Raw genomic sequence first — 27,738 nt, forward strand, 5'->3', positions numbered from 1 at the left:
AGCTGGTTGCTCCTCGTGGTGGGAAGGAGATCACACTCTCCTCCTCCTCCTCCTCCCTCCCACACTCTCCTCCTCCCTCCCACACTCTCCTCCTCCTCCCTCCCACACTCTCCTCCTCCTCCCCCCCCCCCCCACCCCCCGCAGCCAGCTGGGCGAGCGGCTGGACTCCCCATTGTCTGCAACGACTGGCCACTGGAAGCCGTCGACACTCAGACTCGCTGCAGACGTCCCCACTCACCCAGAAAGGCGACAGCTGCATCACTTAAAAATAAGAGAACAAGCCAACTGCCCTTCGCTTCCAACGTCTCCTTCCTCCCTAAAGCAAAATGGATAACAAATCGTTTGCTATAGTCCTGGATGAAATAAGGAAGGTAAAAGGATCTATCGTTGCTCTGGCAACTTACTTTGATTTTGTGAATTGCACTGTCCAGTGAATAAGAGCAAGAATATTCTGCCCAAATGTTTGAAGTGACATAACGATCACTTTAAGCTATACTTTTTGCTTGCTTTTCGATGCAGATCTCCAGTATGTGAATGTGGTAATAATTGAAGTTAAAAACACCTAGGGTACTGAATAGTTTTGACAAACTTATCCAGTCAAAATAGAGCAGAAAACTAACAAAAGTAATAGAGAATAAAAATAATAAAATACTGAAAATCACGCAGTGAATTTGGATTGTATCCGGTTGAAAGAATGTTAACAGATTGGTTCAATAATCTTTCATTACTGGGATGTTAACCTACATAACAACATTGGATCACAACTCAGGAAATTAAGTTTAAACTGTAGCATTTTGGTTATGTTAAATTTTGTATGCTGGGCTCCCTTTTTTTTTGCAGAAATGTAATAGTGGCGTTCTCAAACTAGGGGGAGAGAAAAGCCATGAGGTTAACATCTCATGGTATCAGAGTAGTCAGTAAGGACTGGAGAAGCTTTATGGTGTACAAAATAAAGTGGTTTTGAGACTTTGATTGTGGTGGTCAAGGGAATGGAGAAGATAATTTTTGAAATAAAATTACAAAAGAAAAACGGGTAAGTTGCAAAAATTGATGCCAATAGCTCCCCAATAGATTGGAAAAAATTTGAAATTTTTAACGGATAAATCAAGGTGTCTTAAACGGTTGTCTTTGTACAAAATTATCTTGTAAAATGTCATATTGTGATGCAGTTTTTAGAAATATTTTGATATAGATTATATTCTTGTTTCTTTTAATGTGTATTGCTTTTAAAATTAGTAAAGTTAGACCCATCTCTTTGCAAGACTATGTTGCATGAAAGATTTCATTGCAGCCTGTACAAAGTGACTGTAAAGTTGTCAAATTAATTTCTCACCAAGAAAGTTAATGAAGAAGAGGAAGACCATTTATTCTATTTTACTTTTGTTGATTTACTGAAAATATTTCCTTCCTGCATAATATCTGAATGTTTCTTTAAAACTTTTGTCCCCACTAAGCCACTTGGAAGTCTTGAATATTTCTGTATAGAATTTCTCGTAATAGAGCTAATTTAAATCAGTGGATTCACCAAAGCCCCGTCCAGTTGCAGAAAGTCACACTTAACTCACTTGCAATAAAAATCAGCATACCATAAGTTTTTCTACTTGTATATTCATGTTTATTTTTGTGTAGCTACGCCAAGATCAGTACACTATCATTTAGTGTTTCTCATTTGCTAAAGTAAATTTTTTTCTATTCTTACCATCACTTAAATTGTGTACATGTTTTAGAAGGGATTTCATATTTTAGAAGAAACTGGAGTACTGTATATGAAATTTTTTTTTAAATTGCAGATGCTGGAAATAAAAACAGACAATGCTCGAAATAATCAGGTCAGGCAGCATCTGTGGAAAGAGAAACGGTGTTCTTTTCATGTTGAAAACCCTTCATCCAGACTGAAAGAATTAGTACAAAGTTGTAGTTCTGACCCGCTGGGGCCTTGGATAATGGAAAGAAAGCACAGGGATTACATCTCCTGCAGATGCATGGGAAAGTGCTGTAAGAGGGGGAATAGTTGGTGGGAATGGAGGAGTAGACCAGGCAACAGTCCCTTCAAAATGTGGAGTGGGGAGAAGATGTGTCTGGTGGTGGAATCTTGCTGAAGGTGGTGGAATCTTGCTGAAGATGGTGGAAATTGCAAAGGATGATTGATTGAATGTGGAGGCTGGTGAAGTGGAAGGTGAGGACCAGAGGAGCTCTTATCAGGAAAAGAGAAGTGAGAGCAGAAGTGCAGCAAATTGATGAGATTCTGTCGTCTATCGTAGAGGGGAAACCACTGTTCAGGTAGAAGGAAGGCATTGATGCACTGTATGCTTTATCTGTAAAAGATTTAATTATGGATAAACAAGATTTAAAGTTGATGCTTAAAACTGCACAATGCCCATTTATACTAAAACATCTCATATGCGTTGTCATTTTCTAAGGCCTTGCTATTGAGTGTTCAAACTGCAGATTTTTTTTCTTTTAGGGTGTTTTGACTGATCAGAAAATAAAGGCAATTGAATATGTACATGGATATTTTTCAAGTGAGCAGGTATTGTCAACTAACAAACATTCACTTACCTTCACTAATGATTTGTGTTAATTTTGTGACGTTGCAATGAACAATTTATGTTCTAACCATTTTTATGATAGGTATTTGAAAATATTATCTGGCGCATGATGTTTTAAAAAAAATGTTTTTTCCCTAACCTTTTCCTATCTCCAACTCAGAACTGAGAATAATGATGTTACCTTCAACTTTTTCTGATACTGATCAATGGCTACTGATGAGTAATATCTGTTTTTAAACTTTTGGTTTATTCCATGAGTAATTGATAGACTATCTTTTTCAGTACAGGCTGTCCCTGGGTTACAAATGCCTGACTTATTAATACCCCTATATACAAATGAGCTCCCAGAATATTAAATTCAAAAGTCTGACGGATGTACGTACATACATTTGTTCCTATGAGCAGCAGAACTAGTTTCCCCTCTCTCTCCACTTTTAGTAATTGTTCTTTCTTGCCAGTTTTATGTGCTTTTGATGCCATTCATGACAATACTATAGAGGTACGGTTAGCATATCAAGTGATTTTTGTGTATTCTCTGACGTGGGGCAAAATCGACTTAAGGTCATCTATAAAAATGGAACTTTATTATTACTTGGGGGCAGTCTATTTTTTATTCATACTTCTTGATATTGAATGAGTATAAGCACTTGTAGGCCACAGATTTCTGATTAAACTCTATTCTCTTCAAGACGGGATAGTAAGTTAGAATTTCATTTCATTCTTATTTCTTGCATAAGTGGTATAACAAAAGTCTAAGGGTTGCCAGGGCGTCAACAGAATTTTGCATTCAGCTTTGATAATGTTGTAAAACAATCTACTTTTTTTTGATCAATATGAATAATTATGTACTGATGTAAGTAAAATATGTAGAATAGTATACTGTGGAAAAACTGGTTAAAAATTCGCTATTAATTTATGTGGTGTCAGTGATTTTATTGGTGAAGAATGTTTAAATTCTTGCAAAACTACTGATGAGCGTTCTGTTTCTCTTTTAAGTTACCTCTTTAAAATGTATCCATACCATTTCTTGCAGGTAGTCGAACTACTGAAATATTTTTCTTGGGCAGAACCGCAACTAAAGGCTCTTAAAGCTTTACAGCATGTGAGTATTAACCTACTACTGTGTAATTATGTGACAGGATATTAATTATATGTTGTCCCTGTTTTCAGCTTTCACTAAAATCTAGTGGGTTGCCTCAAAATCAGTTCCTGTAATCTCCCCCACTTCTATAAATACTGAGGTATTTGCACATGTCCAATTCTAGTCACATGCTCATCTTCAAATTTTACCTATCTGGCATGGTATTGGAGGTCCTAAGCTCTAGGATTTATTCCCTCAAATTTTCTATCCCGCTGTTTCCCTTTCCTCCTTTATGACTACATAATACCTACCCATTTGACAAATATCTTGTGTGACTAGCTTCTTTTTCAGTTTGATAATGCTCCTAGGAAGTTATTTAGAATGTCTTGGTATGTTTAAGGCTAAAAATATGAGTCAACGTCATTGTTTTCTTAAGGAATACATTGTAATGTGGAATTGAGTTATCAATAATAGCAATTGACAAATAAAGCTGAAATCACTGCTTATGTTTTTTCCAGAAAATGGTAGCCATCCATGTATCTAAAGTAATAAATATCCTCCATTGTCTCACTTTCACTAAAGACAAACTGGTTGCCTTAGAGCTAATAGCTTTGTAAGTACGTTTTTGATTTTGTTTTAGTATTACATGTTCCTTGTATTTCATTGGATATACTGTATAGCGTTCTAACTGAAGTTACCATTAGTAACATAAGATAAGATTTCTTTATTAGTCACATGTACACCGAAACACACAGTGAAATGCATCTTTTTGCGTGGAGTGTTCTGGGGGCAGCCCACAAGTGTCATCACGCTTCTGGAGCCAACATAACATGCCCACAACTTTCTAACCCGTATGTCTTTGGAATGTGGGAGGAAACTGGAGCACCTGGAGGAAACCCACGCAGACATGGGCATATTGTAAATGTCTGCAAAATTGTACCCATTTGAGTTATTTCAAAATTCTAAGAATAGGGTGAAAGATAATAAGGTTGGAAGAAAGTACAGGAAAATGATCTGTGAAGATCTTGATGGCAAGTTTGCCCATTTTGTTTAAAACAAAAGATATTATGCCTTTTACTGGCTTTGAAAATCTTTAAATTTACCACCAATCTGAACTATAAATGGTTGTACCTAGAGAATGGAAGTGCTAAGCTGTTGTAGTGGTTAAGGTTTATGTTTAAACCAAAAGTGAAGAATAATGCTTGATACTTGCAGCAAATTGATTACAAGTACTAATTTGTGTCCATCACTTAATAAAATTATGTGAATAATCTTTTTTTGACCCTTAGCACAAATGATTGAAGAGATTCTTTTGTGTGCTCCAAAGTGCTATTGTTTGGTTTAAAATGCAGGCTATTATATAAAATTGTCATCTTATCAAGTTTAATAATGGCAAATATATTTATAGAACCAAAACTGGGATTGGTCAGTTTTCCCAATTGCTCTGATTTACTGTAATGCATAGTATCCCACCCAAGCCCCATTTGCAGTATCATAAGAATGCAGATGCATGAAAAACACTGAAGGAGTTTCTTTTTTACTCCTTGCTCTTTCCTATTTCATATTTGCTTCTCACAGCACCATCTGAAACTTCTGGTTCCACATGTGCATTGGCAATATTTACCCCACTTCTCTTGATCCCCTCAAAAGCATCTCAGTACTTCTCCAATACTTTGAATAAGCAGATACCCTCTTTTGTGCTTTTGTTATCTCTCTCAGACCTGCCAGATTATATCCTTTCCCAGTTAACCTTCCATCTTCTTTTCAAGGACAATCCATACTGTCTGTAAGCAAGCTGCAAGTCTGTTCCTTTCAATTTAACTTTTGTGATGGGAAACTTCTGCTCATACCTTGGAGACTGCAAGAAAGAGGATCAAAGGCCTCAAATCAATGCATGAGCTGTAACAATGTACCATACTGTGAATAATAATAACTGAGTGAAATCTAGGCTATCTTTGATTTTTATCACGCCTCTGTATTGTATCCATTGAACATTTGTGGAGTAGTGGTAATTGCATATTGTGAAGATGTTACTAGGAGTGTAAAGTTCATAGTATAAAGCTATTAAAATAATAGTTGTTGGGTGACATTTTTTGTTGAGTATAATAAATGTGATCAACAGTTTTGTTTATATGTAGGAACATCATTGATCCTCATAATTATCGACTTATTGAAGATATTTTCCGGGTACACTTGCCAGAAAAGAAACGCTGCAAAAGAATTCTTGATCAGGTAATGTATCTCTTGCTAAGGTCACTTTTCTGACTTCAGGTATTGCAGATCCATTTTCAGTGCTGTATTTATAAAAGAATAATTTCAATAATGCTTTGTTAAGAAGTATGCAGTTAAGAAATAAAATCAGATGGTTAAATTAGTGCATAATTTAGAAAGAATGTCCTGTTTAAAAGGGCAGTTGGACAAAAGTACTGTGATGAAAGCAATAAGGCTAGAGATATAGAAAAATTCAATATCTGCCTGTTTGAGCAAGTTATATTTTTGCCATAAATATTAACCAGAGTTAGGAGAGCAAAGCACAGTTGGTTTGGGTGAACAGAGTAAAGGGCAGAGTGGAGCCCAGTGCTGGGCTTTGGCTTGAGGGGAGTTTGTGTGAGCCGTTAAGGTCACTTGAAAAGTGTAGCCTTCTGACATGTTGGGCAGGCACTGTTCCAGATGTTGGCAAAGGGATGCCTAGTAGTTGAGACATACCTAGGGTCTAGAGCTGATATCTCAATAGATGAAAGAAAAGAAAGCAGGACAGAGCAAAGTGCAAGACAGACCAGAGACTGAGACAAAAGGAATTGAGAAAAGTAAATTTTAAAGTTTGAAGAGAGTAAGAAATTTACCATAGAACCGTAGAACAATACAGCACAATACAGGTCCTTCAGCCCACTGTGTTGTGCCAACCTTCAAACCACACCTAAGACTATCTACCCCCTTCCTCCCACATATCCCTCTATCTTAATTCCTCCATATACTTATCTAACAATCTCTTGAACTTGACCAACGTATCAGCCTCCACCACCACCCTAGGTAGCGCATTCCATGCACCAGCCACTCTCTGGGTGAAAAACCTCCCTCTGACATCTCCCTTGAACTTCCCACCCATTACCTTAAAGCCATGTCCTCTTGTTTTGAGCATTGATGCCCTGGGAAAGAGGTGCTGGCAGTCCACTCTATCTATTCCTCTTAATATCTTGTATACCTCTATCATGTCTCCCCTCATCCTCCTTCTCTCCAATGAGTAAAGCCCTAGCTCCTTTAGTCTCTCCTCATAATCCATACTCTCTAATTCAGGCAGCATCCTGGTAAATCTCCTCTGCACCCTTTCCAACACCTCCACATCCTTCCTATAATGATGCGACCAGAACTGGACACAGTACTCTTAAGTGTAGCTTAACCAGAGTTTTGTGAAGTTGCATCATTACTTCTCAGCTCTTAAACTCGGTCCCACGGCTTATGAAAGCTACATCCCATAAGCTTTCTTAACTACCCCATCTACCTGTGAGGTGACTTTCAGTGATCTCTGGATATGAACCCCCAGATCCCTCTGCTCCTCTACACTGCCCAGAATCCTGCCATTTACCTTGTACTCCGCCTTGGAGTTTGTCCTTCCAAAGTGTACTACCTCACACTTCTCCGGATTGAACTCCATCTGCCACTTGTCAGCCCAGCTCTGCATCCTAGCAATATCCCTCTGTAAGCTTTAACAGCCCTCCACACTATCCACAACACCACCGATCTTTGTGTCATCTGCAAACTTGCTAACCCACTCTTCCACCCCCTCATCTAAGTCATTAATAAATATCACAAAAAGTAGAGGTTCCAGAACTGATCCCTGTGGGACACCACTAGTCATAGCCCTCCAATCCGAATGCACTCCCCCATCATGGGTATAGGAAACAATATGAAGAAAGGAATTAAAAGCACAAAATACTGCATTTTAAGGGGAGGAAAATAGTTAAATTGAGCTTGAGGAAAAATCAGTTAAAATCTAATGAGTTTCATTTGAGCAGCACCTGGTGGCCCAATTCTGGAACCAGTAGATTCAAAACAACCAAGTATTTTGGCATTACAGGTTTGTGTTATGAAAAAAATGTATATTGAAAATGTGACTAGATACGATCAGGTATGGACATAATTAACTTAGAACAATCTATCTTCTTGAAAATATCTGGAGCAACATCTATAAACTGTTCAAGCTTCATAAACCACCACATGACCTTTTTGGAGAAAGATTTTATCTTAAGATATCTTTAATGACTGCAGGATGTGATAATGTGGTCTTTTGCTTAATGCAGCTTGCTCCATTCACAGGTAAAGAAGGGGTTTATTTAGCATTTAGCTTTTGGATCTAGTATGAGTTCCTAGTTTCTGCAATGCTTTTGGCCCAGGTCTTATTCCATTCATTGCCACTGTGGAAATGGACAAAATTAGGGTAACGAGGAATGGTTCCTTGAAACCACATGGCAAATTGGATGCTCAATGAATTGGTAGCAATAGGTAACTGATGGTTTGCACAAACTATGTGTCACAGTATCTTGACAGCATCTTGATGGATGACAGGAATGGTGATATTTGACAGCAGTGGGAGCTTTTGAGTTGGGATTGACTTTAAGATTCCGGGCAATGCTCGCATGGCCAAGTTCATATGCATGCCAACCAGTTTTGTATGGTTGCTCACTAACCAATTTGGAGCACATTATCTGGCAGTGGAGCACATCAATGAGAACAGAAGTCAATAATATGTCTGTGTTGGCATCCCAAGAAATTAGTGGATTAGGTTGTGCTGTGTTTCGGTCTTGGCCACAACTTTGAGCAGATTGTTTTGAGAAACCTGCCTAAGGTTAGTTCAAGACATAATAGTAGTGTGTAGTGGTGATTTTGTTTTCTCTCCAGAGAAGGTGGAATGTTTTGATTGCTAGGTGATTTCCAAGATGGAATGTGCTGACCATGGATTTTGCCAAGTTTGGTTACTTTGGAAATATTCAGCCATTGCAATTGGATCCACTGTCAGTGTCCATCAGATTGCAGCTCCTTGGGTGAGAAATGTGTTGACAGGGTAGTTGACTTGGGGTAGTTTTTCCAGAGTTGCAGCCTGAACTTCTGGTTGTGCTGTTTTTATTTGAATTTGCTGGCATATTAGCGAGAATGTCATCAGGTTTTATTTTTGCATCTGGTGCTCAAAGGTCTTTTGGAAGTGCCTACAGATTGAAGTACAATTTTATTAATAATATGTTTATGGAATATTCTTGAAATCCAGTATATGGAATGCATCTGTTTCTAGTTGCTCTTTAGCTAATGTAGTTTATTACAGTTGTCCCTAACTTTAGGATTGTGACTCCCTGTTTATGGTTGCATTGATTAAAACAAAATAGTGTAACAAGGATTTTTCGGTAAGGTGTTTGGAGATTCCCTTCAGTTGTCCAAGTTGCTTGTCCAGGAACTCCAGGATCACAGTATTTTTGTCCAGAAGCATCTCTTTTTCCTACAAGGTGATGAGTCCCCATTATTTCTGTTTGGAGGCTTTCAACCTGCCTCAGGGCCTGGTTGTTAATAAGTTTCCAGTTTATCAGGACCAGTGTAAAAGAAACGGCTCTAATGCTTGAATGACTGTCTCATAGCAAACAATGACAACATGTATTACCTGGAACAGCAGGTCATGGTGCAGGAGGCTGATGTGACTTTGAGAGAGAAACAGACTGAGTTACTCTTCCCGAACCACATTTAGAAGCTGTAGATCCACAATATGCACATCAAGGTGGAAGGCTTGAACCGTGAGAGGAGCCAACTCCAGCTGGACTGTGAACAAGTGTCTGGCTGCTAGCATGAGCTCCAGACAAGTATGGCCAGGAGCTCTGGCAGCACAAATAGGAAAGGTGTGAATGCTGGTACCTTAGCACAGCTGGAGCAGGAGAAAATTCTGTCTCCTGTGGATGAGATAACATTTGTGAAGAGAATTTATCAAGCGAATTTGGCCAATTTGAAGTCAGAATAGCAGATGACCCAGGTAGATCGTGAATGAATGATAAAAATTATTTAACAAGTCAACAAAATTTCCAAGTGACCTAATGTAAAATACTTGTTTTTGAATTCTACAATACAGTCTGGTATCATGTATAATTCCTGTGTATGACATAGTAACTGTAAACCAATGCCACTAGATTATTGTAATTTTAAGGTTGTTTAATGTCATTTTGCCACAGTAATTACAATCAAATAAAGCAAATAAGTTTCAAATGTGCATTTAATAACTGCTTTAGACATTGTGCTGAGTTATTTTTGTTTAATCTTGCAAAATATTAGATTCCAATTTTAAATGTGTTTAAAAATATACAGACCATAAATGGGTATTGTAATTCTGACATTCCCTGCATGTTGTCTGCATTACTTTGGGGTTGCAAAAACTTTTGTGTTTAATTGAGGTTCTGCTAGGGAAAAGAATCAGAAGTGCTGCTTAAACATATTATTTAACTTGCAATGAAAAAGCAGAAGTGTTAATTTTTTTTCACTGTTTGATTCAGATAATTATTCAGCTTAAATCTCCTTAAATTGTTGGACCACAGAAAACTTTTTATTCAGAGTGATTGGATTTTCAAATTTTCTAATGAATGTAAAACAAGAATTGGATTCAGAATTATGTTTCATTTGCTGATGGGATTTTGTTTTGTTTTTGGATACAAGGCTTCTAAGGCAGGCTGTAAGGCTCCTCTTGCCATGAGATCTTCATGTGGAATGATTCCAGGAAATCCCTACCCTAAAGGAAAACCTAGTATGTTAAATGGTTTGCTGGCAGTAAGTATGAAAGCTTTGTTTTGTCATACATTGATCAAGATTCGGCTTGATTATTTGTGACAATAGTACTGCTCCCATTTAGAATACTTGGGATATCCTTGTTTAGGTAAAAGCCAAGAATCAGAACCTGGCCTTACCATTGTCTTGCAAGGGTTTATTATAACAATTGTCTGTTATAACATCTGTAGCTCCTGTCAAAGTTTCTTCCCTTTCATGAACAAACTACTTTTTTTATGTGTGTGTGTGTGTGTGTGTAAATATATATATATAGTTGGAAACTTCCAAACAACAATTTATATACTTCTGTGTTAACTGGTGGAGACAGTTTTTATTCCTGCCCCAGTTAATGTTAAGGCTGTAAGAAGTGCAATGTAGTAGGACTTAAATTTGTGTCTGGTTTCTCCATAATTTTGGGTTTTCCAGTCTCATTCATGCCAGTTGTGAGTGGGTGAGGCAGGTCAGGTATTTCTCCTACAGGAAGGGAAGGACAAAACAGTAGGAGTTACCCAGAAATAGCTCATTCATATATTTTAAGGGCTAGCTAAGTGTAGCATTGGCAGAGGACTGGGAAGAAACTGCATCGATATATGAAGAAACTTTGACAGGGGCTACAGATGTTATAACGGACATTTGTTATGATAAACCCTTGCAAGACAACGGTAAGGCCAGGTTCTGATTCTTGGCTTTTACCTAAACAAGGATATCAATGTATTGGAAGAGGAATAATTTTCAATAGAAAAGGTTAGTGAAAGCTGTTAATTATGTGCTTTTCATTCTGTTTTATTAAGAAATCCACGAGAGAAAAGAAGTTTGAAAAATAAAATGATTTGGGATTCTTGTATCAGAATCATAATAAATTACTGGACAGAATTTCTATGCTGATCTGTAACATACATGCTAGCTGAGGAATCCAGTTTAATTCATTCTCAGTTCTTAATCTATAGCATTGTATTTCATGGCACTTTCAAGTATATATCCAAGAGTTTTTATATGCAGTGCAGGTTTTTTCCTCTACCATCAGTTCAACTAATGAGATCCAGACTCTCATGAATCTTTGGATGAACAAAATGTCACCTCCTCTCCCCTCTAATCCTTCTACCAATTACTTTAATTCTGCCTCTATCAATATTTCAGGAAGTGAGTTCCAGACACACACCAATCTTCAGATGAAAAAATTTTCTTCTCTTTTGTTTAATCCTTATAGCAATTATTTTAATTCTATGCCTCCTTGTTTCAACTCACTCACTCCAATTACAACACTGATAATCTTCTGTAAAATTATCTCCATAAAATCTCTCCTCAGCCTTCTCTGTTCCAAAGAAAGCAACATCAACCTGATGAATCGTTCTTCACAGTGACAATTCTTAGGTCCTTCATAACTCTCATCCATGCCCTCCCAGGTGTAATCTTAATCTTCCTGTAATGTGATTATTCAGATCCATGTGCAGTGCTCTAGCTGTGGCCTGATTATGTTTTTTACAGTTCTAAAATATACTCTCTGGAGTTAAATTCTAATACCTTGTATAATTAAGGAATGTCTCCCATGTGCTTTATTTACTGCTTTATCTATCAGTTGCATTAGCATTTGCTATTTGCTTTCTCGACCTATAAAGAATCTTGTGTCATAAAGAGCCTGATTCTATGGTGCTAAAAGTAAGTGGATCACTTGCATTGTTATTGTAGGATCAAAGAACAAGCTTCAACACTGATAAGCCTGAAGCTCTAATTTTAAAGCAGAAATCTAGTAGTTTATAAATAATGTACATTCAAATACAGTATATAGATGAGGGAAGTAAAATGAAATCACATGTCAGTCAAATACAAATCTGATAGCTGAAAAGTTGATTCTGATTTTATTTCATCAGGCTCTTTCTGTTAAGAAAGAAAATGAAGAAGGTTACACAGTTAGCCGAGGAATAGCAACCTGTATCCTAGGACCTTCTAAACCAGTGAGTATTCAGGTTAAAACTCTGGCGTGACTTAGTTCATAAGGTCAAGAATTGTAGTTGTTAAACAATAATGTTTTTCACCATTTTTCTATTGATTATTATAATTTATTATAAAGTGGGACAAAGAATATACATCTATTTTGGCCACTTTCAAGATAGAATGCATATCTGATTGCATCGTATGGTATACTATTTCCTATAATTTTGTATTTTAAACAATTGTTTAAAAAAGGTAAATTGCAACAATTTGAAATGTATGGAGGAACACCAACTAGATAATACAGTAGCTTTCAATGGACTTTACCCATCATACTTCAAAAACAGTTTGTGTTCTGATCTGCAATTTGAGTACCTGTCAGTTCATTTAGTGTTAACTAAAGAATATTTAAACTTTGTAACTGTGGCTTCGTTGTAAGAGCAGAGTGATATATTGTGCATAATACTTATCCTCACAAAACAAAAGACACTGATTTACCTTGGCAAATTGGTGATTCTCTTGGCAATAACCTAAAAAGTCTAGACAGATAAGATCAGTGTGCACAGAAATGGTAGATGGGATTTAACAGAGCTATTTACATTCTATTTTTAAATAATTTTACCTCATCTTATGCAGTCATAAGATGAGGTAAAATTATTTAAAAAATAGAATGTATATTAAATGGCAATGTATTTGGGTAAATACATCCAGAAAGGTTTGGGAACCCTTGGGATAAATAAACTGTCTTCTATGTTGGTACTTGGTGAAGAAAGCAAATAAGATATGGGGATGTACAATTAAGGGTGTAACACTATTTTAAAGAGCTGAGTTTACAAATTCAATGGATAGTACAGTACGGAAACAGGCCATTTGGTCTAACTCATCCATGCTGGACAGCGGGCACTCTTCTGCATTAATCCCACCCCCCAGCACTTGGTCCATAGCTCTCTATGCCTAAGTAATTCATGTACTCATCTAGACACTTGCATGCTGTCAATGACCCAGCTTCAACCACTCTCTCAGGCAGTGCATTCTAGGTACTTGGCACTCTTTGGATGAAGAAGGTACCCCTCATACTGTAAACCTGTGCCCTCTTGTTTTATTCTACCTCTGATATGGGGTCAAATTTCCTGCAGTCTACCCTATCTGTACCCCTCATAATTTTATATACCTCAATCATGTCCCCTCTTAACTTCCTCTGCACCAGGGAGAAAGGACCTAGGTTCTCCAGCCTCTCCTCATGACTGAACTGCTCCATCCCAGGCAACATCGTGGTGAATCGCCTCTGCACCCTTTCTAGCACTATCATATCCTTCATTACCTCAGTGACCAGAACTGCACACAGTACTCCTGAGGTCTAAGGTTTTGTTAAGTTGGCGCATAACCTCCCGACTTCTGTATTCAGTGCCATGACCATTGAAGGCCAGTACACCATATGCCTTCCCAACCACAATGTCTATCTGCGTTGCCAGCTTCAAGGATCAATGGATTTGTACTCCAAGGTCCTTCTGTTCCTCAGTGTTCCCTAAGACATTACCATTCATGGTGTATGTCCTGGTCTCATTAGTACTCCCAAAATCCATCACTTCACATTTGTCTGCATTGAACTCCATCTGTCATTTTTCAGCCCATTTCATCAGTATATTGATATCTCTCTGCGGCCTAAGACTAGCTTCCACACTATCAACCCTCTGTGTCATCAGCGAACTTGCTGATCTTGCCCTTTCACATCCAAGTCATTCATGTTTCTTACAAACTGCAAGTGTCCCAGCACAGGCATCCAATTGCAAAAACGACTGTCTCCTATTGCCAAGCCAATTTTGGATCCTAGTTGCCAATTTGCCCTGGTGTCCTAATCTTTTGAATCAGTTTCCCATGTGGAACTTTGTTAAAGGCTTTACTAAAATCCATGTAAATCGCATCTACTGCCCTGCCCTCATCAGTACAGTTCGTTAGCTCTTCAAAGAATTCAATCAAATTGGTCAGACAGGATCTGCCCTTGATAAAGCCAAAGGCTGTCTTTGAGTAATCCTTGCCTTTCCAAGTGATCATTAATCCTCTCCCTCAGAATTTTTTTCCAGTATCTTCCCTACTACTGATGTCAAGCTCACAGGACTACAGGTACCAAGCTTTTCCCTGCTGCCTTTCTTGTAAAGGGGAAACCACGTTTGCTGTCCTCCAGTCATCTGGTACCTTGCTTGTGTTCAGCAAAGAGTTAAAGGTCTCATCCAGAGCTTCAGCAATCTTCCTTTGCTTCCCTATTTGTTACCTATTTTCCCCTATATATGCACTCGAACTGCACTTTATTTTCAGGCCAATGGGATGACCTGTTCCTAGGCCACCTTGTATTTTATAGTTTCCTGTAGGAGATTTGAATGTCTGCTTAATTCATTCAAGTGGAAAAACTCCCCACAGATGTCAAGAGATACTGGTAAGAATGAACCAGTAAGGCAATGAACCAGTAAATGATTGTAAGGCAAGATTGCTGTCATTTAATTCAAATTTAAGCAAATTATTGCTGGTTTCTTTTGTCTTCTCACTATTTTTACCTCCCCTATCCCCCTCACCATATCCTTCGGCTCTTGCATCGTATGGTTTTCACGTTTAAATCTGTAGGGTGAATTACTGCATGTGTTCACTTACTCATCAGCCATAAAAGACACAAAAACCCTAGAAAAATAACATGAATGGATTTGGTGGTATTCTCCTCCAGAGTTATACAGATCAAGGCATATGGCTTTGATATATAGTGGCATGCAAAAGTTTGGACACCCCTGGTCAAAATTTCTGTTACTGTGAATAGCTAAGCAAGTAAAAGATGACCTGATTTCCAAAAGGCATAAAGTTCAAGATGACATATTTCTTTAATATTTTAAGCAAGATTACTTTTTTATTTCTATCTTTTACAGTTTCAAAATAACGAAAAAGGAAAAGGGCCCAGAGCAAAAGTTTGGGCACCCTGCATGGTCAGTACTTAGTAACACCCCCTTTGGCAAGTATCACAGCTTGTAAATGCTTTCTGTAGCCAGCTTAAGGGTCTTTCAATTCTTGTTTGGGGGATTTTCGCCCATTCTTCCTTGCAAAAGGCTTCTAGTTCTGAGAGATTCTTGGACCGTCCTGCATGCACTGCTCTTTTGAGGTCTATCCACAGATTTTCGATGATGTTTAGGTCAGGGGACTGTGAGGGCCATGGCAAAACCTTCAGCTTGTGCCTCTTGAGGTAGTCCATTGTGGATCTTGAGGTGTGTTTAGGATCGTTATCCTGTTGTAGAAGCCATCCTCTTTTCAACTTCAGCTTTTTTTTTTACGGACAGTGAGATGTTTGCTTCCAGAATTTGCTGGTATTTAATTGAATTCAGTCTTCCCTCTACCAGAGAAATGTTCCCCGTGCCACTGGCTGCAATACAAGCCCAAAGCATGATCGATCCACCCCCATGCTTAACAGTTGGAGAGGTGTTCTTTTCGTGAAATTCTGCACCCTTTTATCTCTGAACATACCTTTGCTCATTGCGGCAAAAAATTCTATTTTAACTTCAGTCCACAGGATTTGTTTCCAAAATGCATCAGGCTTGTTTAGATGTTCCTTTGCAAAATTCTGACGCTGAATTTTGTGGTGAGGACGCAGGAAAGTTTGGAGAAAAAAGGGTGCAGAATTTCATGAAAAGAACACCTCTCCAACTGTTAAGCACGGGGGTGGATCGATCATGCTTTGGGCTTGTGTTGCAGCCAGTGGCACGGGGAACATTTCACTGGTAGAGGGAAGAATGAATTCAATTAAATACCAGCAAATTCTGGAAGCAAACATCACACTGTCCTTAAAAAAAAAGCTGAAGTTGAAAAGAGGATGGCTTCTACAACAGGATAACGATCCTAAACACACCTCAAAATCCACAATGGACTACCTCAAGAGGCACAAGCTGAAGGTTTTGCCATGGCCCTCACAGTCCCTTGACCTAAACATCATCGAAAATCTGTAGATAGACTTCAAAAGAGCAGTGCATGCAAGATGGCCCAAGAATCTCTCAGAAATAGAAGCCTTTTGCAAGGAAGAATGGGCGAAAATCCCCCAAACAAGAATTGAAAGACTCTTAGCTGGCTACAGAAAGCATTTACAAGCTGTGATACTTGCCAAAGGGGTTGTTACTAAGTACTGACCATGCAGGGTGCCCAAACCTTTGCTTCGGGCCCTCTTCCTTTTTTGTTATTTTGAAACTGTAAAAGATAGAAATAAAAAAAGTAATCTTGCTTAAAATATTAAAGAAATGTGTCATCTTTAACTTTATGCCTTTTGGAAATCAGGTCATCTTTTACTTGCTTAGCTATTAACAGTAACAGAAATTTTGACCGGGGTGCCCAGACTTTTGCATGCCACTGTATATGACCACATCAGACCAAGAAATAGCTGTATGAACCAGCTTTCTAAACTAAGAATCTCTGGATTTCAAATGTATTTTCCAACTCGTCACTGGGACTATTAATGATTAATGTTACTTGTACTTCAATTTATGTGATTTATTTTGTATTTATATTTTCCTCTTATTTCTGTATAATCTTATCCAAAAATAATTGTAAATGGAAGTATTGTAATAATTTTTCTCCAGTCTAAAAATCTGAATTCTCCATATTTGTTTATGAATGTTGCTTTCATCTAGGCTCCAGCAACATATAATCCTCACAAGCCTGTTCCTTACCCTATACCTCCTTGCCAACCACATGCGACTATTGCACCAAGTAAGATTTTTAGATACATTTTTCTTAAGCTATTTACCTCAACTGTAATATGTATGCTGTAAGTGCAGTCATGGGACAACAGAAAATTGCATGCATGTTGATTTACTGGAATGGAGCTGTCAAAGGTTATAAGTGATAATGCTTGGCTTTTAAAAATTGACATTATGATCCAGTTAATAGAGGTATTGGTGTCACAAATGTTAGCTTTTTGGTGCTTCATAAGGATTCTTCTTTTGCATTAAAGTAAAGCATGTATGCATTAAGTAAAGAGGTGTTCCATTTTGTTGATGCCTATCTTGTTTGAACTTTGTGTTCTTGAAGGTGAGGAATATTGTGCTAAGACCAGGACATTTTCTAATCATTCTGAATCTTGGTTAGTTAAGATGGGAATTAAGGTAAAGGCAAAAATTTTCTTCTGGTTTAGTATGCTTACACCCATTATACTTTTCCTTTGGAGAGCTAAACATGTATCCTTCAAGATGCAAGCAGGATAATTCTGAATTTTACGGCCAGTAAGCAATTATCTGCTGAGGGAAAATTAGTCATTTTTACTTCATCTCAATCTGATTCAGACCAGGGTGGTCAAGGCAGCAATATATGCCATCCATTGTACCACCTTCTATCTGAAACTTTAATGCACTTGACCACTGTTACGGCTGTTAATGTTTGTTTCTTTCCGTAATGAATGTAAATTGAATTGTGCTGGTTGAATTGGATTGCAGCTAAATCTCAATCCAAGGGGAGTTTGTTGCTTATTTTTGTTGCAGAACATGTCATCCTTTAAGTTTGAAACTTAACTTTTCAAGCTAGCTAACCATTATGCATGCACTTTAAACACAGTGCCTTGAAATTCATCTCTACTGTATTTGTTGTTCAGGTGATTTGAGCAGAATTTATTGTTCAGTATCCAGGCATGTATTTTTAGCAACTCTCAACCATTTTCAATAATGGTGAACACTTGGCCCTCAACATTTTGTTGCTGCTTGTGAGAGTTGTGCACCGTCTTCTGCAGAATTTATCAGTGCATGTCTTCCAATGTGTTAAGGTGATGTGTCTGCCTTGATTGAACAGATGGCAGAGGCAATCTGTGATGGGTTAATGGTAGTGCATGAGGATATGGTGATGCATTTGAACTCTTGGTTTTTGCCTTGATAGAGCTTGTTTTGCACTGAGTAATGTGTGAGGCTAGGCATGTTTTTGGTGAGAGAATTAATGCCATATTCACTAACTTTGATCATGTAAGTGAGATTATTACATTTCTTGGCACTGCATTCTTGTCTTGGGGTTTGACTCCTGAACTTGCCTCATTGTCTGGCACCACCCACTGCTGCCTCATTGTGTGCCTGGAGGGCTCACTTATCAAGGCCAATTTGGAAAATCAGAATATCTACTGTCACTGAAGCTGGACCATCTCCCAGCAAGCTGGAATGAGCTCCACCAAAAGATTCCATCTGTAGTGCACTTTTAATCATCTACTCATTGTTTGCTTTTAAAGCTGATGTCGGCTGCTCAAGAAATTGGTGTCTGTAGCTGTGTGCTTAAGGTAGTAAACAATATATTAGTGCTGGCTGGTCGTTGGAATTGTATTATATTAATTTTCCCCTATATTGCATCCAGAAGGTTACTGCCCTTTTTCCAATGAAATCCCATTTCCCACTGACTCATGCCAGCTTGTATAAGAACTTGACAGTGTGGAAGCCACAAATACTGTGGCTACAAGAGCAGATTCAAGGCTGGGTATCCTGTGGCAAGTGACTTGGTTCCTGACAACCCACTGCCTTTCCTACAAGGTGAAAAGTCAGGAGATGGAATGTTCTCCACTTGTTTGGATGAGTGCAGCTCAAACGGTGCTGAAGAATATAAACACCATCTAGGACAAAGCCCCCCTCTTGACTGGCACTGCATTCACCATTCTAAACATTCATCACACCACATTGTGGAAGAACTGTGTGTCATACGCAAGATGTGCTACTTTTAGCCAAAGAGCAACTCCCAAACTTGCAATTTACACCATTGAGAAGGACAAGGGCAACAGGTGTATGGGAACACTGCCACCTGCAGGTTCCTCTCTAAGTATTATGCCATTCTAACTTGGAAATGCATTGAGAAAAGTATAATTCCTGGAACTCAAGGCTGCATGTGGTCCAAGAAGGTAGTTCACTACCGGTTTTTCAAGGGGCATTTAATAATAATAATAAAAGCTGGCCTTCCCAATGATAACCACATTCAAGAAATGAATAAATAAAGAAAATACAACACCCTGCAGTCATGCAAATGCATTGAAAGAAACACATTATTGTGTACTTGTCTATGTGATTGCATTTTTACTTTAACTTAATTTTTCCAGAATTTAAAAAAAAATGATTCTAGTGTAGATAAAATGCTGGGGCTATCTTTACACCTATTTTGCAATACTGTAGTTACAGAGAATTTATGGGCATAGTTTTCAACTCGGGGCAGAGCCACTGTCAGGATTAAAGGTGTGTCTGGGTGCAAATGATTGATTGATGTGAAAGGTTAAGCAAAGGTATGCAACATATTTGTGCCAGTTACTCGGTCTTCACTCTGAGAGTTTGCTTAATAATCTGTGTGAATAACATAAACATGTCAATTGTCAAGTAAGTAATATTCAAACCACCTAGCTATGGGGAAATTGACTAAATCAGAGTGTAATCCTACTATTGTAATTCTGTGTCATTGTTGTAACCGCTTTAAAGGGGAAAAATCAGGTCTGATTTGTGCTTATTGGACTTCCAGAAGGTAATGTAAACAAGAAACACATCTCAAAACAGTGTAATTTTCTGTTATCTTGGCTCTTTAATGGCATGAATAAGGAAGAACATAGTTGCATATGAAGACTATGCAGAAAATGTACTGGTAACGGTTCACTTTAATCTACATGTGTTGTTTTCCTGTAGGTGCGTATAACACCGCTGGCCTTGTCCCAATGGGTGGTTTCATGACTCCTGTTGTAGCAGCACCAGCTGCCTATGCTGCACAGCAAGGTCTGTATGGATGTATTTTAGATTACTATGGAGAATTCTCAATATACTAAAACTGAAAGGTGGTATTTGGCCTGTGTCGTGGAGAGGAGCATCATAATATTCTGCAGTGCTGATGATAAGTATTTACTGTGGATCACTGCTGCTGAATATTATAATTGACTGTTTCCATTTTCTGTCCTTCCAATAGAATTAGCTGAAATTATGTGGTTAATTTTCTAATAAATAGAGATGAGCAGTTGACCTTTAAGTGAAAATTATTTGTACTGCAACTCATGAATAGGGAAAAGATGTTAACTAGTCTTAACAGGGAGAAAATGATAACTAATCTTAATGGGGGACAAAAAGCACAAGGGAATGTTGAGACCTGTTTGTTAAATAAATTCAGCAAATCTACAATACATATAAGTTTTATAGGAAAGATTCTGCAAAGTTTCTCTTTATGGAGGAGATATTTTATATGTTTAGACTATTGGCACACTTCAAGATAGTTGGTATGGTATAGTATGGATGGCTGTCTTACATATTAACTGCATTGTCCTTTTTGGGTAACTATCTTAGCTTTTGCTAATTGCGTAGTTGGTCAGTACCCTCTTGCACCACTAATGCGCAGAATAACTTCTCCAGCCTCTTCAATGGCAAGGGCTGTACTGTCCTGATTTAGAAATACATTGTTATACAAAGCATTTCAGTGTATTGTCCTTGAGCTTCTCAATGGAACAAGCAGCAGTGTTAGTAGTTGATAAGCTTAGTCCTTCTGATGGACATACTATCTTCTTGATCTTTCAAACAATGATGGCATTCATGAATTGATGTAAACAGAATGAAGCGTGCGTCTGTTAATGTTATGAACAGAGACTGCAAGATTATGTATGTGCCTAACAGACCAGCTGTGTATTTCCTGGAGTGGAAGTTTTTTTTTAATAAAAAGAAAGAACTTGCAGTTATACTCTTTTTTTAAGATGCCTGGAGGGCTTTACAATTGAAGAATTACATTTGAAATAATGCTTAATTATTTAATAAACGATAACAAGTAGTCTGACAGTCAAATTGTGCACAGAAATTCCCAACAAACAACAAATTATATACATTAGATAATTTGTTTGAATGTTGTTAGTTAAGAAACCTGAAAAAAATGACTCTTCAATCGATAATAGGTACTTTTTTGTTAAACTGAATGGGCAGCCTTGACTTAATGTCACACAAGTGTAGGGACCTCTTTTTTCAGATATGCCATCAATAATGTGTGAAACCCTGGGGAATCCATGCAAATGATAAAGGATTCTTTAGTGCTGCTGTCACAAGATATCTGATAAAACTTAAGTTTCAGGACAAGCAACTATAAATTACAGGTTGGGAGATAAGAGCCATCTAGTGGTGCTGTTTATAAGTACAGATGACCCCCTTTGTTACAGCCGTTGGGTTACAGAAATTCAAAATTATGGAATTCACAAATCACTACCCAAAAATCTGAGATAAGGATTAAAATTCATGTTTATGGAATTCATGTATGTGTGTGTGGGGGGGGGAATTTAAATAAATTAACACAAAATGTAAAAGAAGCAACAAATTATGTCTATTTTTAGTTTTACATCTTATTTCTTGATGCATGTGCAGATAATGTGATTTTTTTTTAGCACAGTAGATTCATTTTGCTATCTAGCAGATTTTTTTCTGATTGTTTTCCATAATTAGTACAGTAGTAGTTACTGGGACTGGAGGGCTTGAGCTATAAGGAGAGGCTGGATCAGCTGGGACTTTTTACGCTGGAGTGTAGGAAGCTGAGGGGCGACCTTGTATAGATTTAGAAAATAATAAGGGACATAAGGTGAATGGTCACAGTCTTTTTCCAGAGTAGAGGAGTCTAAAACTAGAGGGCATAGGTTTAAGGTGAGAAGGGAAAGATTTAACAGGGATCTGAAGTTTTTCCACACAGAAGATGGTGGGTATATGGAAATGTGGTGCCAGAGGAAGTGGTCAGTGTGTATACAATTATAACTTAAAAGACATTTAGGCAAGTATATGGATAAGAATGGTTAAGAGGGATATGGCCAAACACTGGGAAATGGGACTAGTTCAAGTAGACAACTTGGTCGGCATAGATGATTTGGGCCAAAGTGCCTGTTTCCATGCTGTATAATTCTATGACTCTATTAACCTATCTTGCCTGTATTTGATATACATTTAAAACTGTATTTCTCTATTCAAGCTAAAGGCTGGAAGGTGATAAGCAGTTGGTGATGTCTCCAAATGCAGCCGCTGGCCACTTAAGAGATTGTCTTGTCAGTTTCAATGGCAAATTTCCAATGTATGCAGAGAATGTCCTTTAAGTGATATATCATAGTGGCAGGTCAAAGTTTCTCGTTATGATTTGTTCAAGTATTCACTTTAAATTTAAAATTGTGTGGTGAGGCGGTTTAAATGGTGTTTTTAATATTATAAATAATCATTTTAAAGGGAAATTTTTTTTCAGCCTTTTCTAGGCCAGCTAGCCAACTGAGTTACAACTCATCTGCTGCCAACTTGCATACAGCTGCGTTCTCACCACATGGATCTTATCCATCTGCTCCTGCAACACCAATTGCAGCACCTGCACTTGTACAGTCTCCTGCAAATCAGCTAGGTTTTGCTTCAGCACCAGGTACACCAGTCTTTTCAAGGCTTGGCACGTCCACCCCAATACCTCCTGTTTTTGCAGCTGTTCCTCCAGCAACCAGCACTTCTGCTCCATCTTCTTATCCTGAGTGTCAGAATCCAACAACTGTGATGTCAGCAGTAACACAGACATCCCAGGCTCTCAGTGAAATAATAGCGGCAAATGCAGGCACACCCATTCATACCTCAACTACTGCAGGGCTAACATCGAGCTATAGCAACACAAACTGCAGCTCTGGTATGATGCCACAAACTGGGTAAGTCCTTTGTTGATTTTTCAGTGCAGCTATTGCATTATGGTACCAGTAAAGTAAAAGCAGGTGTGTTTGCTGTTAATTATGTACATTTTAATTAAGCTACTAAAACTGATAATGTGGATTTACTTCCCTTGTTTAAAAATTGATGTGAGGTTTCTATAAAATAGGTGCCTACTTTTTGTTTTTTTTAAAATTAAAATCACCTATTATTTGCTATAAAAATAATTTTTTTAAAGAACAATTGTTATTTGGTTTCGAGATGGTGAATTTGACCCACATAAAAACATAACAGCTGAATCCAATACAGAATAAAGGGAATAATGCTTTAATGGGTTGTTCGCTTGCAGATGAAATGGTATATAAAAGTAACATCTTGTCTGGTTCGCTGAATGTTAAGCAGAAGTGCCTAAAGTGAAAACACAGTATATTTAGTATTCTGAAAGGAGTAGAAGGTCCTAATAAATAGTAATCCATTTCTTTGGATTAACATTTATTAGGACCTTCTACTGCTAAATGAAACAAAAATGTCAAAGGACTGTGCAAGTACCTGATTGGTGAGCAAGGCACTGTGGATTTTAATACTTAATTTGCATTTGCAATTCAAAGTCTTGTATTTCATTCAGTTTGCTTCTATTTAGTTCCATTATTTATAATAAGTAGTTTTCCCCAGATGTAAGTTTTATATTTTCAAATTAATATTGAATTCTCTTTTGAAAGTCTGATCAAAAGTTAAACCAGTGCATTCCAGAATATAACTTACTGGATTTATTCCTTAAACCCTCATTTCTTTTAACCAATCATTATAAATCTGTATCCATTAACTACTCACCTCTTGCCAGTGAAAACACTTTCTTTGTAATCTGTCCTATCAAAAACCTCAATATTTATTACAGTGGGGAGAAGAAAATAAGGCCGATGCAGTTTACTAATTGTAAAATTAGTTCTTTATCTCAAAAGTGTTCACAGAACCTAATATTTTAAAAGTTATGGGTTTCAGTCTTTCTGGAAGTATGCTTTGAAAATATGACTATTATTTCAGTCTTAAATGTTTGTTAAATTGTCAGAAATATGCATTCCTATTGCTAATATGAGTGTGTTTCTTTCTGAAGATGACATACTCATAATACGGTTACAGTAGAATTTATGAATGCTATTGGCACTTTAAATGTTGTAACTCATGATCAACTTAAGGTGTCTTTGAGTTTTCTGATTCTAATAGTCTAAGTTTGCTAAAGCAGTTTGTTAAATTGGATTTAATGTTGAATTCTCATTTTTCAGTTTCTCCTCAGGTTTTCAGGCAAGCGATAGTTCCAGCAGCTCTCCATGCATGAGCAACTCCTTCCCAGGTCTCATATCCTTCCCAGGGATGTCTATGTTTTTCCAGAATCAGACTTTATCTGCTGCTACGCTGTCTGCCCTCCAAGCTGGAATGAGTGTTGCAAATCTGCCTGGACTTCAGTCTATCGCAGCTGCAGCAACCTTGGCAGGAATGCATTCTTCTGGGGCGGGTACGTCTCTTTCTGCACTCCAAAATGGTATGATGGCGGCTACAGTGCCTGGCCACCAGTCTGTTGCCCCGGTTGCTGGACTCCAGTCCATTTCTGATGTTGCCTCTCCTCATGGACTCCAGACAACAACATCTCTAGGTGGACTCCAGCCTAATGGAAGTTCAGGATCTCTTCCTGGACTGCAGCCTACAGTATCTCTGGCTGGATTGCGATCTGCTGCAGCCTCTCCAATTGGATTGCAATCTAGTTCTGCATCTCCAGCTGGACTACGATCTACTGCAGCTTCTCCAGCTGCACTGCAAGCTGCTGCCTCACTTGCTGGACTGCATGCTGCTGCTGTTTCTCTTGCTGGAATGCAGTCAGCTGCTGTCTCCCAGTCTCTCCCTGCATCCATTTCTGAATTCCAGGCCATTGCTGGTTCCCCCTCTGGCCTCCAACCTCCAATTTCTTCTCTCCCTGGGATGCACACTGCCACTTTTCCTAGATTGCAGTCCTCTACATCTTTCTCTGGACTTGATTCCATTGTTGCGGCTGCCTCTTTGGCTGGATTGCAAACTACAACAAGTACTGTATCTCTTCCCAGTCTTCAAACAGCTGTACCAGCCTCATCTCTACCTGGTCTTGAGTCTGCGATGGCTGCTGCTTCTTCTCTGCCGGTTCTCCAGTCTGCTTTGGGTGCTGCTACTTTACCTGGACTTCAGTCTTTGGGTGCTGGGTCTTTACCAGGAATACAGTCTGTGGTGGGTAGTCCTGCACGTTCTGCCATCCCAACCTCTATGAGTGCTACCTCATTTTCTGATCTCCAGTCTACTGTGGGCACCACTTCTTTGCCTAGTGTACAGTCTGGACCAAATACAGCGTCAACAATGGACCTGCAATCTACTGTGGATACTACATCTTTACCAGGATTTCAGACTACCATGGGTACTGCATCTCTACCTGGATTACAATCTGCTGCGCAGTCAGGTTTACTACAGGTAATTTGTGTGAGATATAGGTGGGCAGAAACAAGAATTTTTTTAGCTTTTATATAATATTTCTGGATTGAGGCACAAAATGTCATAACTGCATGACTTGGGGAAATGAGTTTGACGATAGAAGATACAAAGTAAATTAGTTTATGATGGCCAAATTATAAATTGAATATTTTCTGTCTTTCATATTCCTTGACTGTTTCTCTAACAGAAGTATCGTGGACAGTGAAGAAGGATGTTTAAGTTTACAACAGGATCTAGATCAACTGGGAAAGTGGGCAAAGGAATGGCAGATAGAATTTAATTCAGACAAATACGAAATGATGAATTGTGGGAGGTTAAACCAGGGCAGGACATAGTCAGGCCCTGTAGAATGTTGTAGAATAGATAGACCTCAGGATACAAGTACATAGTTCTCTGAAAATGGTGATGAAGATGATCAAGATGTATGGCATGCTTGCCTTCATTGAATGGGGTATTGAGTACAAGAGTTGGGGCGTTGTGTTAGAGCTGTTTAGAATGATGGTGAGACCACACCAGGAATATTGTGCAGTTCTGGTTGTCATTACTATAGGAAGGATGTGATTAATCTAGAGAAGGTGCAGAAAGGATTCACAAGGATGTTGCTGGGACTAGAGGACTTGAGTTATAAGGAGACACTGGATAGGCTGGGACTGTTTTCCCTGGAGTGAAGGAGGCTGAGGGGTGACCTTATCGAGGTTTATAAAATCATGAGGAGCATAGATAAGGTGGATGGTCACAGTCTTTTTTTCCAGGATAGGGGAGTCTAAAACTAGAAGGTATAGCTTTAAGGTGAGAGGGGCAAGCTTTTCACACAGAGGGTGGTGGGTATATGGAACGAGCTGCCAGAGGAAGGGTTAGAGATGAGTACAATTAAAATATTTAAAAGACATTTAAACAGGTTCATGGATAGAAAAGGTTTAGATGGATATGGGCTAAATGCAAATAAATTGGACTAGCTCAAGAAGGCACCTTGATCGGCATGGACAAGTTGGGCCATGGGGCCTGTTTCCATGCTGTATAACTCCATAACAGGGGACTTTGTAATTCTGTATGAGTAGGTAATAGTTTCCATAGCAGAGTCAGTTTAATTACATCAGGTTGCATTCTTGCTGGTGGTGTGTTGATGTAAAACGTAGCCTGTGATTTCCTGTTTTTAACTGAAAACAGTCAGGTTCTATTGATTAAAGTAGAAAAAATTGATGAGAAAAACAAGTTGAGAATAACAGTGTTTTAAAAATCCAAGAGAAACATTTAGTTTTGAACAGCAGCAAGAATGATCAAAAGTAATTTTTAATTATGGGTACAGGCCAGATAAATTATATTAATTAGGAGATCTGAAAACTGGTTTGGTTCATTCATTTTCATGAGGTTTTGAACATGAAAAGATTGAGGCCTAAAAGATCATTAAGCTGAACTTTGGTACTGAATATCTGGCAAACACATAGATAAGAGCGTAGAATTCTGGAAAAATATGATTGAAGGAAATCCAGTTAACATACTGTGCAGTTTTTATCTGGACCATGGTAATAAATGGAAAAGTAGCATATTGTGATTGAAATATTAGGCAATATTTAGGATACATGCTGCAGTTGTCAATATCGAGTATTCTGCTGTCAGATTTCATAAAGCTAAAGAACAAAACATCCAGTGATCCAGTCTGATATCAACTACATCATATGGCCATTTAACAAGTATGAGGGAGACTAAAAATGGTCAATTATTTTTAATTGCTTGTTCACTGGGGCAGATTTAAAAGGAAGAAGAACAATTCCATGACAGGCAAGATTAATAGAACTAAACTTGTCACCTCCCTTTAAACCACCATTAGGAAGAAAGAACAAGGATCTTTTAAAGTGTTGACATTTGAGATAATGTGAGTGTCTCAACTAAATTACATTTGTAGACCTAGAAGATGCAAGTTCAATATTTGAAAGTTTTAAACAAAATTACATAATGAGAGAAATCTTTTTCCATAGCTATGAATTCCAGATTGAATGTTCTTCCATCAGAAATATCTGAAGCGGTTGGTTTAGCATTTAAAAGGGGAAATTAATGACTTTTCTAGGTATGAAAGGGTTAAAGGCCAAATGAATAATAAAACACAAGGAACGCTGCACCAGCAGTGTCTGTCAAGTCTAGCAGATGCAGACTGCATGCAAATAAAAACATTGTAAACCTAAACCACACTTAGCATCCAAGAGGAGAATGGTCAAACGAGATATTAAATTTATATCCATGT

At 38.1% G+C, this 27,738-nt stretch overlaps 1 protein-coding gene across 3 annotated transcripts in view; it reads left to right on the forward strand.

Moving 5' to 3' along the window:
* Positions 1 to 106: 106 nt before the first annotated feature.
* Positions 107 to 27,738, forward strand: part of proser1 (proline and serine rich 1) — a 35,396-nt gene continuing 7,764 nt past the window's right edge. Inside the window, exons 1-11 of one of the 3 annotated variants that reach the window (XM_052025632.1) lie at positions 107 to 371; positions 2,465 to 2,530; positions 3,583 to 3,651; positions 4,149 to 4,243; positions 5,769 to 5,862; positions 10,312 to 10,422; positions 12,288 to 12,371; positions 17,001 to 17,079; positions 19,998 to 20,084; positions 22,555 to 22,993; positions 24,272 to 25,478. In XM_052025632.1, coding sequence (XP_051881592.1) covers positions 327 to 371; positions 2,465 to 2,530; positions 3,583 to 3,651; positions 4,149 to 4,243; positions 5,769 to 5,862; positions 10,312 to 10,422; positions 12,288 to 12,371; positions 17,001 to 17,079; positions 19,998 to 20,084; positions 22,555 to 22,993; positions 24,272 to 25,478 — 2,376 coding nt within the window. In that variant the 5' untranslated portion in view covers positions 107 to 326. Of the gene's footprint in view, positions 372 to 2,464; positions 2,531 to 3,582; positions 3,652 to 4,148; positions 4,244 to 5,768; positions 5,863 to 10,311; positions 10,423 to 12,287; positions 12,372 to 17,000; positions 17,080 to 19,997; positions 20,085 to 22,554; positions 22,994 to 24,271; positions 25,479 to 27,738 lie in introns of those variants that run through there. The other 2 variants (XM_052025633.1, XM_052025634.1) reach the window with 2 other exon arrangements.

The sequence above is a fragment of the Pristis pectinata genome, chromosome 11 (genome assembly GCF_009764475.1).
Source record: "Pristis pectinata isolate sPriPec2 chromosome 11, sPriPec2.1.pri, whole genome shotgun sequence".
Lineage (NCBI taxonomy): Eukaryota > Metazoa > Chordata > Chondrichthyes > Rhinopristiformes > Pristidae > Pristis > Pristis pectinata.